Source organism: Anoplopoma fimbria, chromosome 19, assembly GCF_027596085.1.
Source record: "Anoplopoma fimbria isolate UVic2021 breed Golden Eagle Sablefish chromosome 19, Afim_UVic_2022, whole genome shotgun sequence".
Taxonomy (NCBI): domain Eukaryota; kingdom Metazoa; phylum Chordata; class Actinopteri; order Perciformes; family Anoplopomatidae; genus Anoplopoma; species Anoplopoma fimbria.
In genome coordinates, this window is record NC_072467.1 from 9,626,216 (window position 1) to 9,649,732 (window position 23,517).

Here is a 23,517-nt window from a genome sequence, read left to right on the forward strand (position 1 = left end):
CCGCTTCATTCTGCTGGTGAGCGCAGCTGTGAGTGACAATGGAGGGAGAAGACGCAAATAGTGATACATCTACTGCATTTATTTATGAAAAGACTCATGCAGTGATCCAAAAAGATCTTCAGATTTTTTTAAATTATTTTATTATTCTTGCCCCTTAGCTGGAGAGTTGGTGACATTGTCTGACTACTTGGGCTTATGAAATCAACTCAAAACCCCAAGTATGAAGGACGGAAAAAAAACATGCATTGTCATCACTGCTAAAAAAACATGTTAGTTCCTTAATGGAGACACTTTAGAGTATTTCACAAGAGCTGTACATTTGAGACTTGAACTTGAATCAGACAGGCTTGATGATTGAACTGGACTTGACTGCTGTGAGACTTGCCTTACAGAACTGGCTTTAAAGCATTCATATCAAAAGCATAGATATGTACAGTTTTGAGCAGTTAAAGTCCTTGGTAATTCACAAGTCTAAAAGAGACTGTGCCCTGCCAGCTCCTCAGTCTGTTTTACGGACACAATGGTAACGCTACCATGGCAACATGCTCACTTAATGGCAATGCTTTGACAATGATCTTTAACAGTTATAATGATTATATGTCCATCATCTTAGTCTAGATAGCGTGGTAAGATTAGAAGAAGTAGAGTGATGACAATTTTTCAGTTTTGAAGGTATTTGGTCATAAACCAAAGTATTAGACAACTACATTTTTTTTACCTGATGATGGTGCTCTAATGTTAGTGAGCAGATCATCAAAGTTATTACAGTTCATCCTGAGAGGAACATGAAAGTCTGCATCAAATTTCATGGAAACCTATGCAGCTGTTGTGAAGACATTTTACTCTGAATAACAATAAAAAATGTCAACCTCATGGGGACGCCAAAGAGAAAGTGATTGGACCCCAGAGGGTTCATCCTCTCGGAGCCATGAATGTCGGTAAAAATGTTCATAGCAATCCATTTAAAGGTTGTTGATCTAGTTAATCTTGTGTCGGACCGACCAACAGACCCACATTGGCGTCCATATAGCCATTCATGCTAGAAATAAATATGTTGTCCAATGCAGACCTTGCATAGCCCCATGTGTAGAATATTTTATTGTTTGACCTATGGATCGATTGTAATGGTTTGAGCTTTGTATAAATAGAATATTAACACAGCTTGAAAGCAAAATGTTAATTTCAATGGTCAGTTTAATAGACTTGCAGTTGGTCTATGAGGGCTGTTAGCTTGGACACGTGACTTGACTTGGACTTGGGAATTGACCTCTATAGACAGCTCTGGCTCTCACCGCATGGATCTGGATTGAAACAACATCTGAATATCTGGTTCTATTTTTAAATATTTCTCCATTTGACTACATTAAGGAGTACGTAACCACTGTTTGGTTCTCATGTGAAAAGAGTGGGTGGACTTCACTTTGACTTCTCCAACTACCCCAAACCTGCACTGTGCCACTCAGTGTGAATCCTTGAAGAAGGAAGTTCAAAGCATTTAATCACACAAGCTAACAGAGAGATGTGAAGATGACAAATGATTTTATAATGATTTTGATCTATAAACCTCTACATCAGGCCTCTACCTTATAACACACACCAATCAATTCTTCGTCATCCCTCTCTCCAGATGCCTTGTCTTTTTTTGTGTCACCCCCCTCCCCTCTCCTCCTTGAGGGGGTTGTTTTTGTGTCACGCTCAGCACCTATATATGCAATAGCCGACAGCAGCAGCAGCAGCAGGGACAGCAGATGAGTACGGCCATTGGCTTCTTCCCCTCTCACCGGCCCTCCCCTCACCCAACACAATGGGACTGATTGTCCATGCGACACACACGCACACACAGAGGGGGCTTTACTCCGGGGCTGAGTGTCGCTCCCCCGCCATATCTCCGCTGGAATGTGATTACCTTCACTCGCCGTAGAGAAAGAATGAGGAAAGGGTAAAAAGAAGAAGGATAGCATCTGAGGAGGCAAGACGGGAGTTTGAGTGAAAGGGCGAGTCGGTCTGTCACTGAGCGTGAGAGTGTGGTGTGTGTGTGTGTGTGTGTGTGTGTGTGTGTGTGTGAGAGAGAGAGAGAGAGAGAGAGAGAGAGAAGGGAAGAGGATGCAACCAATGCAGCGAGGCAGCAGTTTAACACAAGCCTGAACCTGACAGTGCGAGCGACAGAGCGCAGAGAGAGAGAGAGAGAGAGAGAGAGAGAGAGAGAGAGAGAGAGGAGGGAGAGGTCTTTTGAAGCAGTGGATTTTAATTCCTTCACTGGACTCCACCTCGCTGCTCTCAGCGGACTCAACCTCCACTCAGGTTAGTGCCTCTCTCTCTTTTTTAAGACCGGTTTACCAGTCAGCACCAGAGAGCCGTATCCATCGAGTGCACAATGCTGCCGTTGGGGCGTTGGGTTGACGGGGCTGAAAATGTGGGTGGTTCATGACCACAGAGCCACTGAAAAGCCATTTGCTATGCTACACAGACACACGTCGCATGCTGAGGCTGATGGTTAACAAAGAGGGGAGCACACATCACAAAAGACAAACCCTGGATCTCACCACAGGATGTTCCTCTGTCCAGTGCTGTAGCTAAGTGTGGCGGCAGTGGCTGTGTGTGTGTATGTGTGTGCGTGCGTGTGAACTGTGGTGTGTGTAATAGAGAGCTGTGGGTACTTTAAGCAGTGGGAGCTGTATTAGCTGGAGGGAACTATTAATTTTCTTTAAGGCGTTGTTTACTAAGCCTCTCAGCGGCAGGCTGTCTCAAGATATTCACAGCTGCGACTCACACAGACACACACACACACACACACACACACACACACACACACACACACACACACACACACACACACACACACACACACACACACACATGCTAGTGCACGTTGAGGCTACTGCTTCTGATTTCAGTTAACTCTGTTTGCCATGATTGGCGTAATCGGCCTCAGCTGTCCACAGTGAGCTGTGGGAAAATATGCAAGAATGTGTGTGTGTATTGTGTCTTGATGTGCTTGAACCGTCTTCAAACTATGATTTAAAAGCACCTTGTCATTACAGCTGTAATACAATCTCTTGATGATAGACATAATCCTAACTGCTTATAGTTGCTGCACTCTATCCTGTTTCCTAACAGCATCAAAGGAAAATGGCTTCTTAAATTGTAATTATAAAATGATACATTTTTGCAATAATAACCTTTTTGTTATCGGACAAATAAAAGAGAAAATAGGCCTCATGGTTTTTTTCTCTTTAGGCTCTATATCCCGACTGCATCTCCCCGTTGCGTGCTCTCACTGGAACTCATTTGGCGAGCTATCTCTGCAGTTGAAACCATTAACTTTATCTGCAGCAATATATTTTCTGTGGTGCTTGTGCTTCTTCCGCTCTCTGATCTTGGCTTCCCATACAGGCAGGCGCTGGTAGGGGTGTTATCCTTCTGTTTATGCTGCGATGGAGGCAACCGTTCAGCGGCCCTTAATACTATGAGGCTCCTGGCCGGGTCTGTGTGGGACATCACCTGAGGGGGGCTTCTCCAGGATCAAGCTAGTCCCTGCAACAAATCTGAGAGCTCAGGTGGAAACAAAGAGAGGTTAAGAAGAGGAGAGGCCTCTTTGGCTCAAATATAAATCAGTGATTGGGATTTTAAGGGGAGACTCGTTGTTGCTGTAAAAGCTATCATGGAGTGCTGGGGTTTGGTGTTGAAAAAGATCTCTATCTGTCACCTTAATAGTTTTCATCATAGCAAATGAATTAAGTGCCAGTATGTGAGCCAGTGAGCATAGATTGAAGCTTTACTCTAACATGCTTTAATAAACAGACCCTGGTGGACGTTGTGGTGGATTAGGTGGATTAGTGGGCAAAGGCAGATCTGTAGGTTTGATGACTTCTAACATGTCCTTTTTATCATCTTTCCCTTCACTAACTGTTGGCGGATGAAGTGGAAATGGGGTAACTAACGGAGTAACAGAGGTTACGTCTTAGCTCGAAGTATCACCGCTCAGGGGGGAAAGGGAACCTATCATAAAGGCGGCAGGGGCCAGGTACGTGATGTTAACAAAAATGTTATTAAAATGGAGAGAGCTTGTTTCTAAAGAGAAGCTGAAAGGAGGAAGGAGTGATAGCAGCCTCATAACAATGAATACTAATTCAAAAAACTTTACAGTTTGGTTCTAAGAATTCTCACTTCCTCACAGTATGACTTGTTCTTGCATTTTTTAGCAGGTTTTTGTGTACAAGTGTGTCTGTAAGCCCCCCCCCCCTACTATCCGAATCAGCAACTGCAGTTTAATCACCGTGGGATTGATCCTCTTCGCCTTCCTTGCTTTCTTTCTCTCCCTTTACCTCTTTTAAATATTTTGTTTATCTTCTTACTCTAAATGCCTAAAAAGTGCTGTGTCATTTTTGCACAGGCATCACTGGTTCGGTATTTGGCAGCCAAACATCTTGTAACTTTGTCCTCTCAGGGGTTTGTCTTTCTGCTGAGCCTCCCATGACACAGACCAGAAATGCTGATACTGTTTGACACTTAATTACACCGTGTGTGTGTGTGTGTGTGTGTGTGTGTGTGTGTGTGTGTGTGTGTGTGTGTGTGTGTGTGTGTGTGTGTGTGTGTGTGTGTGTGTGTGTGTGTGTGTGTGTGTGTGTGTGTGAATTCAGAGATACAGTAAAGCAGGTGACTCACTGTGGGTTTAATGAGCAGATCTGGCTTAAGAGAAGATTTTTTAACAAGCAGACAGAAATGAGGAAGCGTGGCCATCATTTTTGTTCAAGCATGAACTGTTAAAGAGGAAGTTTTCATATGAAATGTTAGTTTCACTCTTTCCCTCTCTGGCTCATTAGTGCACCAAACTTGGCTGCAGGCTTGCTTACAGGCCCGCTTTTGGGATTGCAGGGTTTTCTGTGCATTCCAGCTCTGCACAGAGAATATGGGCACCAGTGCCTCCAGTCAGAGGGGTTCATTCATACCGAGTACAATGATCCTGTTTGAGCCACAAGTTTTTACCCACGCTGATTGATTGGCATTATATTCAGCATCTATATACTTCATACATAATGCATTGAGTCAAATCTGTTTAGCATCAATGAATATCGCTTGCTTTCTGTTTCCTCAAAGCACTGGAATAGAAAGAAGGAGATAAACAAAGAGACATTTAAGATGGATCGAAATGAAGAATTGAATTTGATGTGTTGCATTAATTGAGTGTTTGCTAAGCACCGGCCCTCATCCTTTCTCTTGCTAAGCCTGTCAATTTTTCCATTCTCTGCAGATTTACTGTTTAAAAATTAAAAGCAATTTTTGAAAGAATGGGTCCTTGATTTCAGAAGGAGATAGACGAAAGCGAGCTCCTAATTTCTAGCCGGCAACTATGTTCAACTGTCTCTAGCATTTGCACAAGCAGAAAACATTGTTTCCAGATGATTTTTGTTATTTTCAAGCTGAAATCAAGAACTCAAAATTTGATTGCTACAATGTAAACGTGACATTTAGCTAAAAGATTGATGTTGAGGCTGTCCGAGGTAAAATGATGAACCACGTAGAAGACACAGAAATAAAGAAACATAACTGTAAAGCTAGTGAGGAACTCGGAACGCAACACTATCTCGGATTACTAGTTTTGCTTGTGTTGCTTATTTGTAAACTTCCTCAAAACTAATAAAGAGCACGACAGAGTTACTTGTTATATGTGAAAATACTACACCAAGCTTTTTTTTTTAAACATAAATTCAAACTGCCCAAAGTAAGAAATTATCCTAGGCCTTGGAAGTAGCGTTACTTCTGTTGGTAGTAAGCTAGTTAGCAGGCAACGCTAACATTTACAGCTTACGTTAAAGCCTTATACAGTCTATGGTTAGAGCAGATAAACATACCAAATCTTTATATACATTGTTCAGATTACAGCCCCATGGGCATCACTTCAACATGTGCAGAACAAAAAAGCTTGACATCCCTGCTGTGTTACGTTACTGTTGTTAAGATATGATTGGACAATTGCTGTTTGGCAGAGGAACTTGGCAGGTCAATATGGATCAAGTCCTGTAACATCACAATTTCAGTATTTGCTGTATTTGCATGGCAAACAGTAAAACCCTCTTAGCATAATCATCCCTGCAAACAAACTGGATAACAGTTAGAAATCAGCTTCTGAAATGTTTCTGACAAGATATCTCTCCACCACAACCTTTCACAAATGCCACATGCTGTCACTCCTCTTGTGTACAAGGCCTCTGTTGTAGCTCGATGCCTCTTACCCAGTGCATTAGAATATTACCAAGTGCATTTCTTTGTTTTCATCTTCATACAGCAGGAGTTGTTGCCAGCATCAGATGACTAACAACAACTCACTCATCAGCATTGGATTGTGAGAATTTCTCATGGGGTTATTTTTGGAGCTAAATTTGGATATTTCTGTAAACATGTTGCCTAAGAAATGGGTTGCATTGAATGGAAACTCAATTACAGGAAGAAATATCCTCGGGGCATCACTTCACTGAATTATTACAAACATGAGAAAGCAGCTGGTGTGCTTGAGTTGACCATAGTTTATTGCTTTTTATAGTGACATTCAGAATCTTTTTTTTTCACACACAGAGTACTGGTCTTTTATGCTGGATACGTCCCTTCCACATATCTGCACTTGATCTGTGAGACATTTGAAAACAATTTGGTTCAGTCTTATCATGAAAGAGCACGCTGTGGATAAGCACTGTTGTTCATTTATGAACAGACTGGCCTGCTGGGGCCCAGTCAGACGTGGTGATTGGGTGGACAGGATATTGATTGACACATTTGGGAGCTCCTGCCCAGCAGCTGTGAGCTGTTGTCCGAGGTAGACGGGCAGGTCACAGGGGGGTTTGGAGGGACTGGAAGGAGAAAGAAGGTTATAGAGAAAGAGACAACCGGCTAGGAGAGAAAAGAAAAGAGGCATGGTGAAAGGGAGGACGTAAGAGAGATAGAGGAGGAGAGAATGACTGGCCTGTCAATGTTATCGCATACTCTACTTCCAACAATCGATCCCTTACCCAGTGCCCAGTGATCCGAGAGTCCACTATTTCCACACTAGTGTTTTTTCTAAATTACGGGACTCTCGACTTTTTTTTTCTCTCTGCTACTATTTTTTTTAGTAACAAGGTTTCATGCCTGCTTAGATCAGTTATGGAACTAAATGTGTTTGCCATCTGATATCCAGATCACGATTAGATATTCAGTTATGGTCTGAATGATTATTATCGCTGTGGTGACAACTAGGAAATGTCTGTATGTCCCTCCCTCTCTTTCTCACTTTCTTTATGTGTTCTCTGAAGTAAGGACAGGAAGTGTTTAACACGGGAGGCCGCTGTTCAGGTTCAGGATCGCAGCACGCCCAGTCTCCCACTTGGCCTGCCCTCATTAGACACGGGCCACAGAGCATGTTCAGATCATACTAAAAGCTTTCCTTCACATGCTGAGGCAGTATGGGGAGCACGCTGTGAATCAGACGGTAGATGGACAGTGTCTGTACATGATGTACGAATTTTATGAAGCACATGTTTAAGTTAGTGTAATGTGAGGAAGCTGAGGAGGAAGACTTTCTGGAGGAATCTTAGGATTAATTTGCTTTGGAAGACCCACACACCAGATAGACCTCTAGATCAGTGGTTTCCAACATTTTGACTACTTATTTACAAGTTATGGCATTCATGTGAACATGACCGTGAGCATTTCGCATCATTTTTTATAGGCCTGAAAAGGTAAAGCAAAAAATTAAAAAGCTGCTCGAATTACCATTTTCATATTTCCAATGGTTCAAATGTAAAGTGAAAGGAGTCACTTGTAGTGACAAACCCACAGAGAGTGAGTTGACACACTGCCTCAGCTCTATGGTGTGTTTGAGTGTCTGTTAACTGCTTGTTTTGGTAGCATTAACTTCTGGTTCACTCCTAACACTCTCGTCAAACCCATTCACACAGACAAAGTTAGTGACCAGCTGCTAAACATAGTGGAGCATTTAGCAGCTAAAGATAAAGCTATTTCCATTATCTGTTGGTGGAGACCAAAAATGAGCTAAAAAGAGTGTGAATGTTGGATTTCTTCGCATTGCTAATGTTGGTGTGTGTTTGTGTGATGTGTTAATAGTCAAACATTTTCCATATGAACTCTATAGTATAATATGTCAATGTTGTTTTTGCAGCTTGTTGTAGTGCACTACTGCATGAAAGTGACTATAATCAATATTTTTGTTTTACTATATGGATTCAATGACTATTAGTATGTAAAGTTGTCACTGTTGATGAAGCCAAAGAGAATTACCATCTGACTCTGCAGCTCATTGTTTGCATTTAAAGTATGCAGCTTTCCAAATTGGGACACTTTTTTTTTGGCCACAGCTCGCAGTCTTTAGACCAAAACAAGGCTAAAAGGAGAGCCATAAATATACTCTTAAGACTTTGCTAACTGGCTTATTCTTAGCCTAATATTTTATCACCGAGCTAAAACGTTAGATGGAGAGTAAACTACATCATATGTCCATGTTCGCTCCATGAGCTGGAAACTGGGGTCTCATCTGGTTGATTTGACAACATAAAAGCTGTACAAGGCCTTTTAATTTTCACTCTATTATGTTTGTGGCAGAAAACCATAGCTCTTTGGTAATTGTCCATTATGGAGGAACAAGAGAGAATGGAGACGGACGCATCTGGTCTCTTTCAATAGCCAATCTCTTATGTGTCAAGCATGAAAACCTCAGACATGTGCTCAAACACACACGCAGACACACATTATCACCAGCATGAGCCTCAATATGATTAAAGGGGTGTGACTTGGCATATTAATACCTTCTTTCCTTTCCATTATTTATGAGTTACATTTGAATACTTATCTCAATCTAGGGCAGCCATGCAAATGAAGCTGAGGTTATTCTGTCCTTATAGGCAGAAAAAGGTTTTTTTTTTTTTACATTTAATAGTATCTGTTTCTCATCATTATATGATAAGATGATAAGTGCAGACTCCCCTCTGTGATTTGGGTATTTTCATTTCAGAATCTCTTTCATTTCTGCTGCAGTATATCTGGGCTGAAATTTGGTTAAAATGGTGCTTTGGGTGGGATGATGCAGAGTCAGTGTAATACAGTTAGCATGTGAGAAAATACAGTAAGAATGCATTAGCACAGGAGCAGAACATAGGGAAATAAATAACGTGGTTCATCATAGTAGAAAATGTGTTTAATAATGAGTGGTTAGACTGTTTGGCAGGACTGCAGATGGTTAAATATTAACTGCTACGGCCGGTTTATTTACATCTTTTTCACTTCCCTTTCAGTCGGTTCCTCTCCCCTCCTTTCTCCACCTTTGCTAAGCAGTTTACAGTGTTTCCACCTCTTCTTTTGTTTTTTCTCTCTCCTCCTCCCACCCTTGGATGACTTTCCCCTAAGTGCTAGATAACCCCTTAAATATTAATATTGTAATTAATAAAGGTGGATCAACATCTTAAAGTAAGACTTCACCCTCCTCCCTTACTCTGATAGTCTCTCCCACACCGGCTGACTCTGGTTTCCGGGGAACCGGTTTGTACAGTGTCAAGGCAGGTACTCCAAGGGTTTGATGGGTAAATACAGACATGAAGTAACCAGGCGACAGAGAAACATGTATGTGAAGAAGGGACTTCAATTTCCTCATAGATGCTGATACAACTTGTTTAGGAGACATTCTAAGATGGATAAACGTCGTGTGACTGCCAGGATGGCGGAAAAGCAGCTGTACTGGAGACGAGTGCTCACAGGTACTGTTGTTACGTTTTCTTTTGTTAAACAGTCAAGCAGCTCAAAAACATCAAGAAAGTACAGTTTGTTTTGGTTTCAACAATGAGCTATCGGTGAACTGCTGAGGAAAGCCCCGGAGGAAGCGTTGATTTTAACACTAAAACCGACATATACAGGTGCTGTCAGACAGGATATCAATCAGTGTGGGTGCAGCCATCAAAAAAAATAACATTTCAAGTATGCATCTTATCTGTCGTGGAGAAACTATGTAGATCATTACTCATGACTTAGAGAAAGGTGAATCAGACAAAGTCTGTATTACAGGTATGGCAATTTCAGTTGCAGATAAATAAACATTTGCTGCTCTGCTTTGTATTCACAGCAGCGGAATGGTGTATGTGTCAAAATAATTAGTACAGCACAGAACAACGCCCATTATGATGGTAATGAAGAAAATTGATTGATTTGAAGATGCAATATACAGGATGCAGAGCATGTATATAGTAGTATACAACTTTTATCAATTTAAAGATCTAGGGAAGTAATGTCTACCTCAGTTGCGTTTTGAATAATTGTTATTAGGATCAATTAATTGTGGACTTTTCATAGGATTTGTTGACTACTTAAAAATATGTTTAAAGATACTTATGTATTTATTTTTTACTCATGCTTAGTGGGGGGATACTTCCATGAAGGGTAAAAGCAGACTATTTATTCTGTGGCTGGCATCTGGTTCTACTAAATCAAGAGCATCCATAATCTATAACATGTTAAATGGCACAATTCCATATAATTTGATGTGAATTTTCAAAGCGGCTAGAAGTGTTGTTAGCAGTGACAGTGACTATTTTATTCTGTTGACAAGTCAGACCCGGGTCATAACTCATTTGGTTTTCGACACGGCAGTTGCCTGTCAGTCTTCTCTTTGCTATAGATAGAGTAAACAGAGACAAGGCTTATCAACAGCTGACAGATCGAACAATGTGATATAATAGCTTTGTTAGCGACACTTTTCATAGATAAATACTGCATACACAAACACACACACAGTTCGGATGATTTGATAAATGTCACAGCTCATTTACTGACTTTATCTGCCAAGGAGAAGCTGCTCCTGTGCTTTTGATCAGCCCCTATCTTACGGCTTTATATAAATAAAACTCAAACCAACAGCTGAAAGTGGTATCAGAACGGTGGCCACTCTTATGTCATACTTAAGAGAAGCAAAAGATTTAACTCACCCAAAGACATACAGGGGACAGATGTAAGATTTATTTTTATTTAGTTGGTTTTGTTTTATATAAATCTGACATGACAGAAATGTGTCAATACCTTTATATTCACCTACTCCTGTGCGGTTTGTGTTACAGGATCAGTCAATTCACTTGGACTGCTTTTTTTCCACTATAAGAGTGGATCATAAAAATTGGATGCATCCTTTGCAACAGCCTATTTACTAAAAATGTCATGATCACTGCTTCAAGGTTGGATGCAGCTCTGAGTTTCATTATCAGTATTCAGACCTTATCGTTAACTGTTTCACATCACTTCCGAAAGCCTGCCTTACTGACAACCAGTGTCCACTGCGCGTGTTGATATATGTACATGTGATTTCTTGCAGTTTCTCTTTCGTGCTTTGGTGTTTGTCTGCTTAGAGTTGAGAACTCAAGATTATAGAATATGAAAAACAGGAAGTTGACAGACAGGAAGAGGAAGTTTAGGGTCAGGCCAGTAGCGAGACCAGTAGATTCTCCCCATCATACTGAAGTAAGTCTACCCCACACCCACATCTAAGCAATGCATTCAATCCACCTTTCACACATCCCCCCACTTCAGGAAACAATAGGTGTGTGATGACTCTGGTCACATGGCCAGCTGAGGGGGGTCACAGTTGACTTAGAGGGTCGTCTTTATAGAGAAGTGTCTGATATGTAGGTAATGCTTTTGATAAGCTGCTTACGTGTATTACAGTATATTCTGAATAGAGAACTTATATAACAGATTGAGGTACAATTTATGTACTATTTATGTGTGTGCGTGTGTATGTGTGTGTGTGTGTGTGTGTGTGTGTGTGTGTGTGTGTGTGTGTGTGTGTGTGTGTGTGTGTGTGTGTGTGTGTGTGTGTGTGTGTGTGAACAGCAGGCAGGCCTGTCATGAGGAGTCCAGATGGTGGGTGGAGAAAGCCCTTCTTTAATCCCTGAGCCAGGATATTATACCCCCCTTCATGCACACCCCACCTTCACACACACACACACACACACACACACACACACACACACACACACACACACACACACACACACACACACACACACACACACAGTCTGTACCTCCCCTCAACTGTTTGCATGACCCCACACTGAGTTTGTCCACTTTTCTTTTACGTGGCGTTATCCACCCTCCATTATGTCGGCCTCAGTTCACTACTGCTGTGTCGATATATCCCAACTGACACTGTGCTAAATACTCACTGCCAATAATTGTTCAGTGTATTAATGAAAACAAAGGTGAGTGACTCATAGACAGTCTACTAATAATGATTTAATTGACAAAATGTGTATAAATAGACTCATAGCCTGTAGTGATTCTACAGTTCATTGATGGTTAAAATCAAATTCAAGTTTGAGGAGCACAAACTATAATTCCCCTCCCTCTATTCGTCTGCATTATGTAATCAAATATTGTGTTCCTTGATAATAAAGTAATTTCTTCATTTGTGTTTCTAATAATCAAGTTTCTGTCATCTATAGAAGCCTAAATTTAATAAATGTCACACATCAGCCCTCCTTCTGGCTCTTGTAAATCCCATCTGTTTCGCCGCCTTTTCTGAGGCAGAGAATATTCCCTGCAAGTGATGGTCACAAGTAGCGTGTACTCAGTAAATCTAGCAGAATACATAATCATTGTCTTTTAACATTTGTCCTCCTTTTATTCGTTCAATACACCGTTTAATGCATATGCAATGAGAAGAGAGGCTCACCGTGAGCAGACACTCACAAACAACACGCAAACTGTGACTCCTGCCTGGTGCATGTATGTTAGATGTGTTAGTTTGGGGCAGAATGCGTCACATATAGCTTCAGTTAATCTGGCCCCTAATGGTCTACAGCCATGCTAAGACTTCTCAGAGTCTGCTCATATTAATTAAACCTACTCTTTGTCCTAAAATCAAGCTAGAAGTCACAACGTCAGGAAGGAATGGCGCTGATAGACAATAAAACAGGTTTTTCACTGTCATGATCAATTTGATGTCATTGCCAGCACGATGGGTATAAAGAATAAGTTAAATGAAGTCAGCTCAACTTTAATTTGTTGAACAATTTTACAGCTGTGCCGCTTGTCACTTGCACATGTTGCTGCATGTCAACAGCCACATTGATCATCATCCTGCAGCTCTGATGCTTCATAATAAATCAGAAAGAGCATTTGTTGGTGTGTGTGTGTGTGTGTGTGTGTGTGTGTGTGTGTGTGTGTGTGTGTGTGTGTGTGTGTGTGTGTGTGTGTGTGTGTGTGTGTGTGTGTGTGTTTGTGAGCCCATCATTGTTTTTTACAACCGTTGTTATTTTCTCTTTAATCTTTTATGTGCATATTAAACGGCTGTGTTGAAAGAGTGTTCGCTCTCCCTACGGACTGTGCCCTACATATCACAGACAGACTAATTAGGATTTCCATCTCCAAGGGGAGGTATATCCCTCTTCATTCTCAAAACAAACACAAGTCTACCCCTGATCTTGATAAATGCAGCTACCAGAAGAGCGCTTCAAAACCTTGGCAGCTTTCGCCGCAAATAACTCCATCTTCATGCATGTCCAACATGCTGTCTCAGCTATTGGAAAATAAGAATTATTCTTCATCTCCTCACTCTCTACAACTGAGTCGGTGCTCCTTTTTAAATAAAACATGCTTGAAGCTCCTGCCTCAGATGAGCATTCAAAAATATCTGCTCGTACTTTTAGTAACTTTGTGTTTGTGTTTTGTTGTTGCAGAGAACAAAGGCAAAACTGACTGTTTCCAGTCCAAGAACGCTGATGAGGCCTGCGTGGCGGTGAAAATCGAACACTCCAGAGGTAAGCAGCAACTTCTTCACTGACCTCACAGCTGTCTCCCTGCTTTTTTAAATCAACTTCTTTTAAATGCAGCTGTTTGTTTGATGATTATGTTATCCATAAAGCAGCTCTGGTGGTTCAACTGATAAGGGCATAGCTTCTCACATCTTACTTGTGTGAGAGGGTTGTTCATTTTCTGTGGCTTCCTGTCTGTCTGTTTTTGGGCTAGTGTTAACGCAGTCACTGTTTTTAAGCTCTTCTTCTCCATCCTCATCTTGTGACTTGTGAGAAGAAGCGTCGCCATGAGCTGAATTAAGATGCAAAGCTTTGTTACTTGTCAGTTCTCTGATTTCACAGCGGGAGGGCTGCACATGTTTTGCATTTGAAGTCAATATCATTCTGAGAATTTCAAGCCTTTCATTCATCTTTTAACTTGACCAAATCTGGCTAAATCTTCTACTTCTTCTACTGCTGCAGTGGAGTGAACTTTAAGTGAGGGTTGATATGCAGAGAGGGGATGCAGGATGATGCTGTGAAGGGCACAGCACTCCTCCCTGCAGCAGGGGTGTGAAGAAATCTGCTGGCCTCTGCTCTATTTTTATATCAAACCTGTGTGTGTGTAGTGTGGAGCTCACAGTCTGCATCTGTGTGATGAATGGATGCATTCCTCCAGCCCCCAGTGTCTTCCTATTTTTCACTTTTGTATCAGTTTACCTCTTCTGTATGTGTTCAGTCTCATTCTCTCCTGTATCCTTTCACCCCTCTTCCATCTGTCCGTCTTCTCTGTGCTACTGTGTCTATTTTCATCACGCTCTCACTCCTTATTTCCTGTTATCCTATTTTTATTTAGCACTGTTTCTTCTTACCGTCTGCCTTTAGCTCATTGCTGAGAAATAACGCCGCAGTGTCCTGTTCTTTACACAATTCCCAGTCTCCACTTCCCTTTTCTCCATTTATTTCACCTCTACCACAATTCATCTTCTTTTTCATCACAACCCCCCTGAAAGTTTTGGGGGATGTGATGGGCGCCTCCTGGTTCAGCTCAAACCGGGGTTCTAATCTCACGCTGGCCCTTGGATTAGAGGATGAGGCAGGGTTAATCTAAAGAAAGTCTGGCTAGTCGAACAGAAACAGCTAATACCCCCTTGACTGGTGGTAATAGTTGTCTGTCACCCTGTCTGTCACACGGGCACACACACACACACACACACACACACACACACACACACACACACACACACACACACACACACACACACACACACACACACACACACACACACACACACACACACACACACACTGTCTGAGCTACCATGATGGACACAATTAACGCTTTGTGTACAAGTAAAGAGCCAGACATGAACTGTTACTACATGCTCTAATCTCATTGTGATATACGGCACCATAAATGGTTAGAAACTGTGGTTTGTGTGTGACTCTGTAAGATGGAAAGCAGCAGTTAGTATCTTGTACGTTCCTCTGAAACAATTTTCCCACCTACTGCGTCAACAAAGCATTGAAATGTAAGGTGTCTTATTTAAAAAAAGTATCTTTAATGAGGAACCAGATCTCTTTAATCATGATGTGAGAACCAGGGTTAACACTAAGGAAACCTGGCTTCTTTTGCTGTGTACGCATCTTGATGTTGCATGTGAAGGAGAATAAAATGTGAAAAAAGAGATGTGTTCTTGTGGCTACAATAGATGCATCTACTCAAATAGATAAATAGAACAATTCTCCAGCAAAACAGCTGGTTTATGTTGAAATTCAACCATGTGCTCTTTCACTAAAGAATCTATCCTTTCATTAAGCCCTGTCCAAATGCTCTGACAAAAAAACACCTCAAAGCAGAGTCAAATATCTAAAACATTGAGGGCAGAAATCTGAAAATCGGATTACCAAACAGAAGGGTTATATTGTGAATACATTTCCTGGATTTCCTCTATAAAAGTCAGTGAAAGGAAGTGTTTGAGGTCAGAGGTCAGATGCCACTGGCAGCATCTCTGATGACACCAATCAATCCTGAATGTACGTGAGACTCTGCCAACAACAAGGTTACAGGAGGGTCAGCTGCATCATTTGTTGGCACCGACTTCTCTTTGCACCACTGAGATGTGAGCATGAGAGTGAAGTTCTGGTCACCATTGCATTGTCATTCAGGATGTTTTCTACTCCGAGAAGATTAATCTTCAGTGCTTAAAACGTAGATGTTTACTGCATTTATCTGAAATTGGCCCTGAACTTCTGTGCTGCTGCATGTACAGGTTTTATTTTAAGGGAATTTAGTGAACGGAATCTCTACTGGTCAAACTGGTTTACTGGAATGCCTATCATTCCTTTCAATCCTGGTCCGGTGACACGTAACACACATCAGTGAGCACGCGGGTGTTGAACAACAATGTGTGTGAGTATATACATGCGAAACAAGCACACACACAAAGCTTTAACATATTCGCAAAAAGGAAGTTGACAAGAAATTATCCCATATCATAGCAGTTAAACTTAAATTAAGGCTTCCTGTGCAGGTTTGAGCAATCGCATTGTTGTTACCATGCGATTGCCCAAAATCGACACTGTATATTACAGCAGTTATTTAAAAGAGTTAGCACCTCTGAGCGTGACTGTCACACCAGTAGCAGCTCTGCTCAGAGGATAGAAACAGAACATGGAGAATCTAGAGTCGCAGTTCCCTGTACTGACTTCTGCAAAAGGTACATCAAGTTTATTTTATAAGTAGCCCCTTTTTTGGATCTTTTTTTCATTTTCTTCAACTCGTATGTTGTTATTGGCTTTTATCAGATGCACCTTTCGCAATACTTTTCACTTGTTTGTGTGGACGTTTCTCTACTGGTTTTTATTGGTTTTTATGTGTCAAATATTTGCACAGAAAATGTGCCAGAGGATGAGAAGTTGATGGGATGGTGGTTTGAAATAATAGATTAAAAGGCTTTGGGCTTCATTTAGATTTTAGCAGGCAGATGAGAGAACTGGTGCGTGGCACTCCAGGCTGCCTTACTGTGGCGATTGTTAATCATTGATCAGACTAAACAAGAAGTGTAGAGGCTGTTATACAAGCTGCTTTTAGATTTGTAGCTTTCAAAGTGTAAATGTGCAGATCCTGTCCGTTTAGAGGTGTGTGTTGTCAACTTGGGGTGTGTGTGTGTGTGTGTGTGTGTGTGTGTGTGTGTGTGTGTGTGTGTGTGTGTGTGTGTGTGTGTGTGTGTGTGTGTGTGTGTGTGTACTTTTTTTTAATAAAACACTTAAATAGGGTGTAGCGAGAGTGAAGGAGGAGTCTAGTGCTGCTCTGCAAGTCTTCTTCCTGAGCTGAGTCACTCAGTGGCGCTGCCTGGGAAGATTGCATGGGACCTAAATGTAGTGCTCTTCTGGGACTCACACACTCTCACAAACACTGCGTGGTCCCTCAATAAGGATACACTCTACAATTGTTTTCCTGTCTGTCTCAAAGTTCAGGGTGAGTTCATTCACTGGGATTATTAGCTTCTCACACTTTATCTTTGATTTTAGATCAAATCACACTTCAGTAAAGTCTAAAACAAGCTTGCATGCTCTCATGTCTTTTTATCTACCGACGTACGTTAATCTGACAATCTTTACTACAGTAGCAGATCGATTCATATTATAGCTTACATATTTCTCAACAGTCTCTGACAGATCACAGCACTTATATAATTTCTACCCATTTGTACTTCAACCATGATGCAACAGTTACAAGCTGATGTATGGCCAACTGAAGTCTGTGTTTGTGAAGATATTCTGGACATGGCTGTTTTATTTCAGATCATTCAGATTTGCTCTATCCGCCTTTTTCTCTCATTTTTTTATGATTTAGCCGCAGCTGTGTCAAAGCCAACCAGACGATCTTTAATATGCCAACCCATGTATTAAGAAGAAGCAGAATTTGTAAGAAGCCCTCTCAGACATTCCTTTTGATATGAACGTGGGGCCACAAGGCGAGAAGACAAAGCGTTACTTTTAAACTGTGTCACACACTCGCTGCTCGCAGGGTTGGGACACACTGCAAAACACTGAGAGGTGTGCCTTTTGGTTTTGTTTTTTAACCTGGCGCTCTTACACTGAAGTATTAGCACACATTTTGCCAAAGGGGGTTTTGGTCAAGGGATCTGTAAAAGACAGGTAAGGCAGGCCTACTGTCAGGTGACAACACCTCAGGGAGGTGGTGATGTCAGAAGGTAGAAATGTCTCAGCTATGCATAGCTACAGGTTACCAGTCTACACGGACAAACAGGGAGAAATGGACTCAAAAGCAGAAGTTGGAGACAAAAGGGCCTTACTTGAACTAAAACACAGAGTAGTTCACAGGAGACAAACCAATAAAGATAGACAACAGTACCAAAAAGGCAGAAACACGAGAAAAACAGAAATAATTACTGGAATGCTCACTCAAACAGTAAAGACAAAGGGAGCTCACAGATTAAATACACAAGGGAGGTTATTAGGTACAGGTGAAACTGATCAGGGCGGGGTAGGTAATCACACTAGGGAGAAACACACAGGGGAGGAAGTGAGGTATCTCAAATAAGATAAAAGTGATTACCAAAATAAAACAGGAAATAACTCAAAAACATAACCTTAATTACAGAACCGGGTTGTAACGTAATTGGTCTGACGGTTCACCACTTTGTGATTGCCATACAACTTTGTATAGGTCATGATTGTACACAATTGATTTCACGGCCATCCATCCAATAGTTATTTCGCTGTGGACCAAAGTGTTTGACCAACAAACCAACGGAGCTTGGCTTCCCTTGGGTCAAGCTATTTTAGGTACTAGTTGGGATAATTCACTATTTTCGGACACTGTTTTTTTTGTTGCAGAGAAGAATATTATATAGCTTCATTCCTCTACTGCTGTGATTTGGCAGAGCTGGAGGGCCACAAGGGCCACAAGGTTGGCCACACACATACACACATTCTCAGGTAAACCTTGGAAAGTAAATTCTCTTTGAAAAGGAGATGGGTTTGCTCTGATGTCTTCGTTACTGATAGACCCACACATTAAGGATATTTGTGATTCAAAAGATGCAGTTTTTTCACAAGTCTTTCTCTCTCATCTACACTGCTGCTGACACCTGACCTTTACGAGAGCATCCCTCCTTTTAAGCACTCGCTGTGCGGTTTTGAATTTATTGAGATCGAATAAGATGCCTTCAGGCTCAGTCCACTCAGTAGTGAAGTCAATCTTCCAAAGTTAGCGGGCTAGTTGCCATGGCAGCAGGTCTTACCATCCTCCAACAAGAACAGGGGCAAAGGTCTAGTCTTAGTTTGACTTGTCTACTCCCCGCTTCCTCAACTTCAGCAAAGGTGTTTCGGTTTCTATGCAAAGCAGATTACCTAGGTAGAAAGAGCCGTTGTCATGCCATCAGTTAGGATTCAAACAGATTTAGTAACACCACATAGAGTAATTCTTTGTCCAGCAGAAGTTCCTCTTTTGTTTCTTTCATCCACATTAACAAGTCTCAGACAGCAGGGCTCCTTCAACGTCACACAGATGGAGGTGGAGAATCAAAGTGTTTCTGCAGGGTGGTGGCTGGCTGCTACTAATTTACATGTTGATCAGTCACTTGTGCCAATGCCAGCTATAATTATGAGAAGATGCCAGAATGTTTGTTGCCAGGAGCTGCAGTTCCTGTCAGGCACGCCGCTTCTGAGAAAGTAAAGTTCCTGTTTGAACTGTGACAGAACTGGCTGTGTTTCTTTGCCTTAATGGTTCAGATAAGAGCTTGAAGATAGTTGATCTGATCTTAACTCAAAATATTTTTAAAGCAATAGACGGAAGAATTGTCATGTGGTTTCAAGCTAAATAAGTCTGCATCTCCAGACATATTTGTATCTCTATTTACATCTTTTTTTCTTATCCTTGACAGTAACACTTAACATACCTGCAGTTTGCTCAGGTTCAAGTGAAAGCCTTCAGCACAGAGGTGATTTAAAGCTGAGGGACCGGTGTTTGACACAGTTAATAACAACCCTAGCAGACAGGGCCAGGCTGTGGAGAGAGGACCCTCTGCAATCTTCCAGGATAAATGCTGCATGCGGAGCACAATCTGCAGGAGGAGATTTCATTTTTAGCCATATATGTATAGGGTGCAAAACTTGTTGCGGGATATTTTCTTATGATCTCTTAATGTGGCCACGAGGGGAAGCCAAGCACATAATCAAGAGAAATTCCTGAGGCCGACTTCAGCATTGATTGGTAATTTAGGGGCCATGTTTAGAGAGTCGGCTCTCCCAAACACAGCGTGGGACCGTTTTCAGTCAGACAGTTGCTAGAGCTGTTGTCTTTAATTAGGGTCAGGCTGCAAAAATAGAAACTGTGACTATGTGATTCTGTGGTTGTTGTTTTCTCTTTCTGTTCCAAGATTGGTAAGATAAAGATCACCGTAGGGAAAAGGGATAAGGGGCCCCAAGCGGTGCTTTGGCAAGTAGAAGCAAAATATCAGTAAACAAACTGCATCTGGAAGGGAACACTATATATATAGTACATATGTTGATCAGTGTTGTTCATATACTTTAGGGCTGCTACTTCAATTAACATACAGTTTATTTTCTCGAATAACCCACTAATCTTTTCTCTTGTAAAATGTAAAAATACATTATTTAATTATAAATGAATTATGAAAAATACCTGTTCTTCAATCTTCAAATAGTCATTCGAAGAATTTTCTGTTAATTGAATAATCGATTAATCGACTTGTCATTTCAGCTCATTTAATCTGGATGTGTTTGTTAGGAATAGTAGAATATCATTTTCTGAAAGAGACTCATCTTATTTACATGTGTTCTTCTCAAAGTACAGATGCTTTTACTTTGATCTATTTTTGGACATGAAATCGTGTCTTATCAAGGAATTTAGACCTCTTATCAATGATTTATAAAACAGGGATGGAAAATGTCTCTTTCAATATTAGCATCAGTGCCAAACAGATGAGGAGGACCTAACTTTCCAGTCCGTGTATTGTGGACCTTGAAAATAGAGCAGATACATATACAAATATTCAGAAGTTTAAGTGTAAGTCTGAATCCTTTAAGCTCCACTCTACAGCTATTCCACTACACACACACTGTTTATCCATACCTGTTAACCAGCTAAGTAAAGCTGCATCGATTTCTGCATCCGACTCATACATCAGTGCCACTTGTTAAATCCCACACACACATTTAAGTGAACGCCTTAAATGGAGACTAATGGACTTATACCTTGTAAAATAATGAGAGGGCTGGCTGATTCCTGGCAATATAGTACCATATATGGAGATTTGCCTAAGTACACATGTTTCACTTTCATGTGTGTGTGCTTGTATTGTGAGTTATGAGAGAGACTGTAAACACTGCCAGTCTGTGTCTGTAGCGCAATTAAATCAGTCTGTGTGCTCTATCTAAACACTGATGCTGAACCATCTGCGGCCAGCTGGTTGGGTAAAAGTCCCGCTGGAGCTTATCATCAACTGGATCATTAGCTGGATAATCAACTGAACTGTCTGACACTCTTTAATATTTAGCCTGCAGCTGTTTATCATAAGCATATTTGCAGCAATGAATATGTACAGTATACCCTGTAGTATGAAGGTATGAGATACATGAGGAATTCTTTCTCAGTGTATAGGACATACTTAGTTTGTTTTAGTTTATTCTAGGTTCTTAAGTGTTTTACAACATATCCTTTACTACTGCAATACCACTTACTGTAGGTCAAATATTACAAAACATTTATTTTTCATACGTCTGCACGCATCAACTGGAAAGTTCCAACTTGGTGTAAATGTCATACTGTCATTTGCGAAAATGAAGAACTGGCAGAAAGAAGAACAGTTTCATGGTATTTGAAGTCTGGAATAAAGATAAACTGTTGCTAAACTGTTGCTAAATATGGCTGCACGGTGGTGTAGTGGTTAGCACTGTCGCCTCACAGCAAGAGGGGCCGGGGTTCAATTCCCGGGTTGGACAACCTTCTGTGTGGAGTTTGCATGTTGTCAGCGTGGGTTCTCTCCGGGTTCTCCGGCTTCCTCCCACAGCCCAAAGACATGCAGCTTAGGTGCATTGAAGACTCTAAAATTGCCCGTGGATGTGAGTGTGAATGGTTGTTTGTCTCTATATGTCAGCCCTGCGACAGACGGTGTACCCTGCCTTCGCCCATTGACAGCTGAGATAGGCTCCAGCGACCCTTAACTGGATAAAATCCATTTACGGAAAATGGATGGATGTTGCTAAATATTTGTATATTGTCATTTGTGTAAGCGGACCTGCTGATGTGTTTTTTGGGTTAAAATGAGTGTTGTTTGGTGTGCCTAGGTCATGTGGGTGTGGGCCCAACAGGGGACGTGTACTTAGTCATTCACTATGTCTCATTTCCTGCCACCTGTTGTCACCTGTTGTCAACGTAACAATATTGTTTTTGTCATATAAAGAGCCTTTTTATAATCTGTATCATCACTCTCATTTTGTTGACAGTGAACAAGAGATGATTAGATGTTCTTGTTGTAATGGACGTGCTATCTTTCTCTCTCTCTCTGTGTCCTTCAGCTCTCGGCAGCAGCCCGGTGTGCGAGAAAAGCAACCAACCCAGTGTGCAGGCGTGTCTGAGACGAGCGGGCGGTGGGACAAGTGACAAGAGCAAGGGAGGGGTCAATGGAAGAAGCTCTTTCTGCAGGCCCCGGCTGCTGTCTAAACCAAAAGGTACACAACGAAAGCTCACAACGATTTGGCCAGACAATACAGAGTGGGAGGTTCAGTGGACACAATTGTATCGGTCTATGATTCATATTTGACCGCTGATTGTTCTCCTGATGTGAGACTGTGCGTTGGTATAGCCATGCCTGATGACTTACAGTATAAGCCAACAGTGAAAACAGGAATAGACTAAAGAAAATTGTCCTGGGATCGGTGAACCTTGAGCCTTTTTTATTTGAGTTAAGTAAATCATTCCACACAGATAAGACGAGAGACATAGGTCCATTCTTTCTGCTGCTGTAAATCATGCAGGGAATTTGATTCCTAAATCATGTATGTGTGACAGGTAAAACTTTTCAGTTATTCTATGCTGAGCTGGGTCATTTGTTTGTCATTTTTAGGGTGTTAAATACAGCTCTGTGCCCTGTGTGTGGTAATAGTTGGGGAAGCTTATACCGCCCCCTTCAGGTCCAAACAGACATTGCAGAGACATATTCCCTCATGAGAAAAATACAAGGCAATCATCTGCATCTACCAGCATCCAAGATAATCTCTAATGTGCAAAGTGTTCCTCTGTCCTCTCTGCAGTGCCTCCAAAGCCACCACATCTCCAGAGCCCGGTGACGGAGGTCAAGTCCCCGCTGGGCCGCATCCAGAAAGCACCAATAAAACTGGGCATGGAGGAGGGAGGAGGAGGAGCAGGAGGAGTAGGGAGAGGAGCCGTGAACCGGGAGAAAGTCAGGGAGAAACACTCCAAAGTCTCAGACCTCATCAACCGCTTTGAGGAGAACAGGTAGGGGCTCTTTACTCTCTGTTGGTGTGTGTGCTTTACTTTCACACAGAGAAACTATAAAAAGAGGATATGCTGTAAAAAAAGGAAAGTTGAGTTGAGTATGGGACTGGAGGATTTGTGTAAGGAATTATTCATTTCATTCGATCTGTGATGTTATCCAGTGCAAGTGGTTGATTCAACACATTATCACACAGCCTGTGGCCAGAATAGCTTTTTTTTTTTTTACTATGACATATTAGTTCCGGT

At 41.5% G+C, this 23,517-nt stretch overlaps 1 protein-coding gene across 5 annotated transcripts in view; it reads left to right on the forward strand.

Moving 5' to 3' along the window:
• fgd4a (FYVE, RhoGEF and PH domain containing 4a) overlaps window positions 1-23,517 on the forward strand; it is a 48,301-nt gene that overhangs the window by 13,363 nt on the left and 11,421 nt on the right. For 2 of the 5 annotated variants that reach the window (XM_054620105.1, XM_054620106.1), the window contains exons 2-4: window positions 13,707-13,787; window positions 22,332-22,484; window positions 23,067-23,271. In XM_054620105.1, coding sequence (XP_054476080.1) covers window positions 13,707-13,787; window positions 22,332-22,484; window positions 23,067-23,271 — 439 coding nt within the window. Of the gene's footprint in view, window positions 1-2,190; window positions 2,302-9,660; window positions 9,741-13,706; window positions 13,788-17,085; window positions 17,242-22,331; window positions 22,485-23,066; window positions 23,272-23,517 lie in introns of those variants that run through there. The other 3 variants (XM_054620104.1, XM_054620107.1, XM_054620108.1) reach the window with 3 other exon arrangements.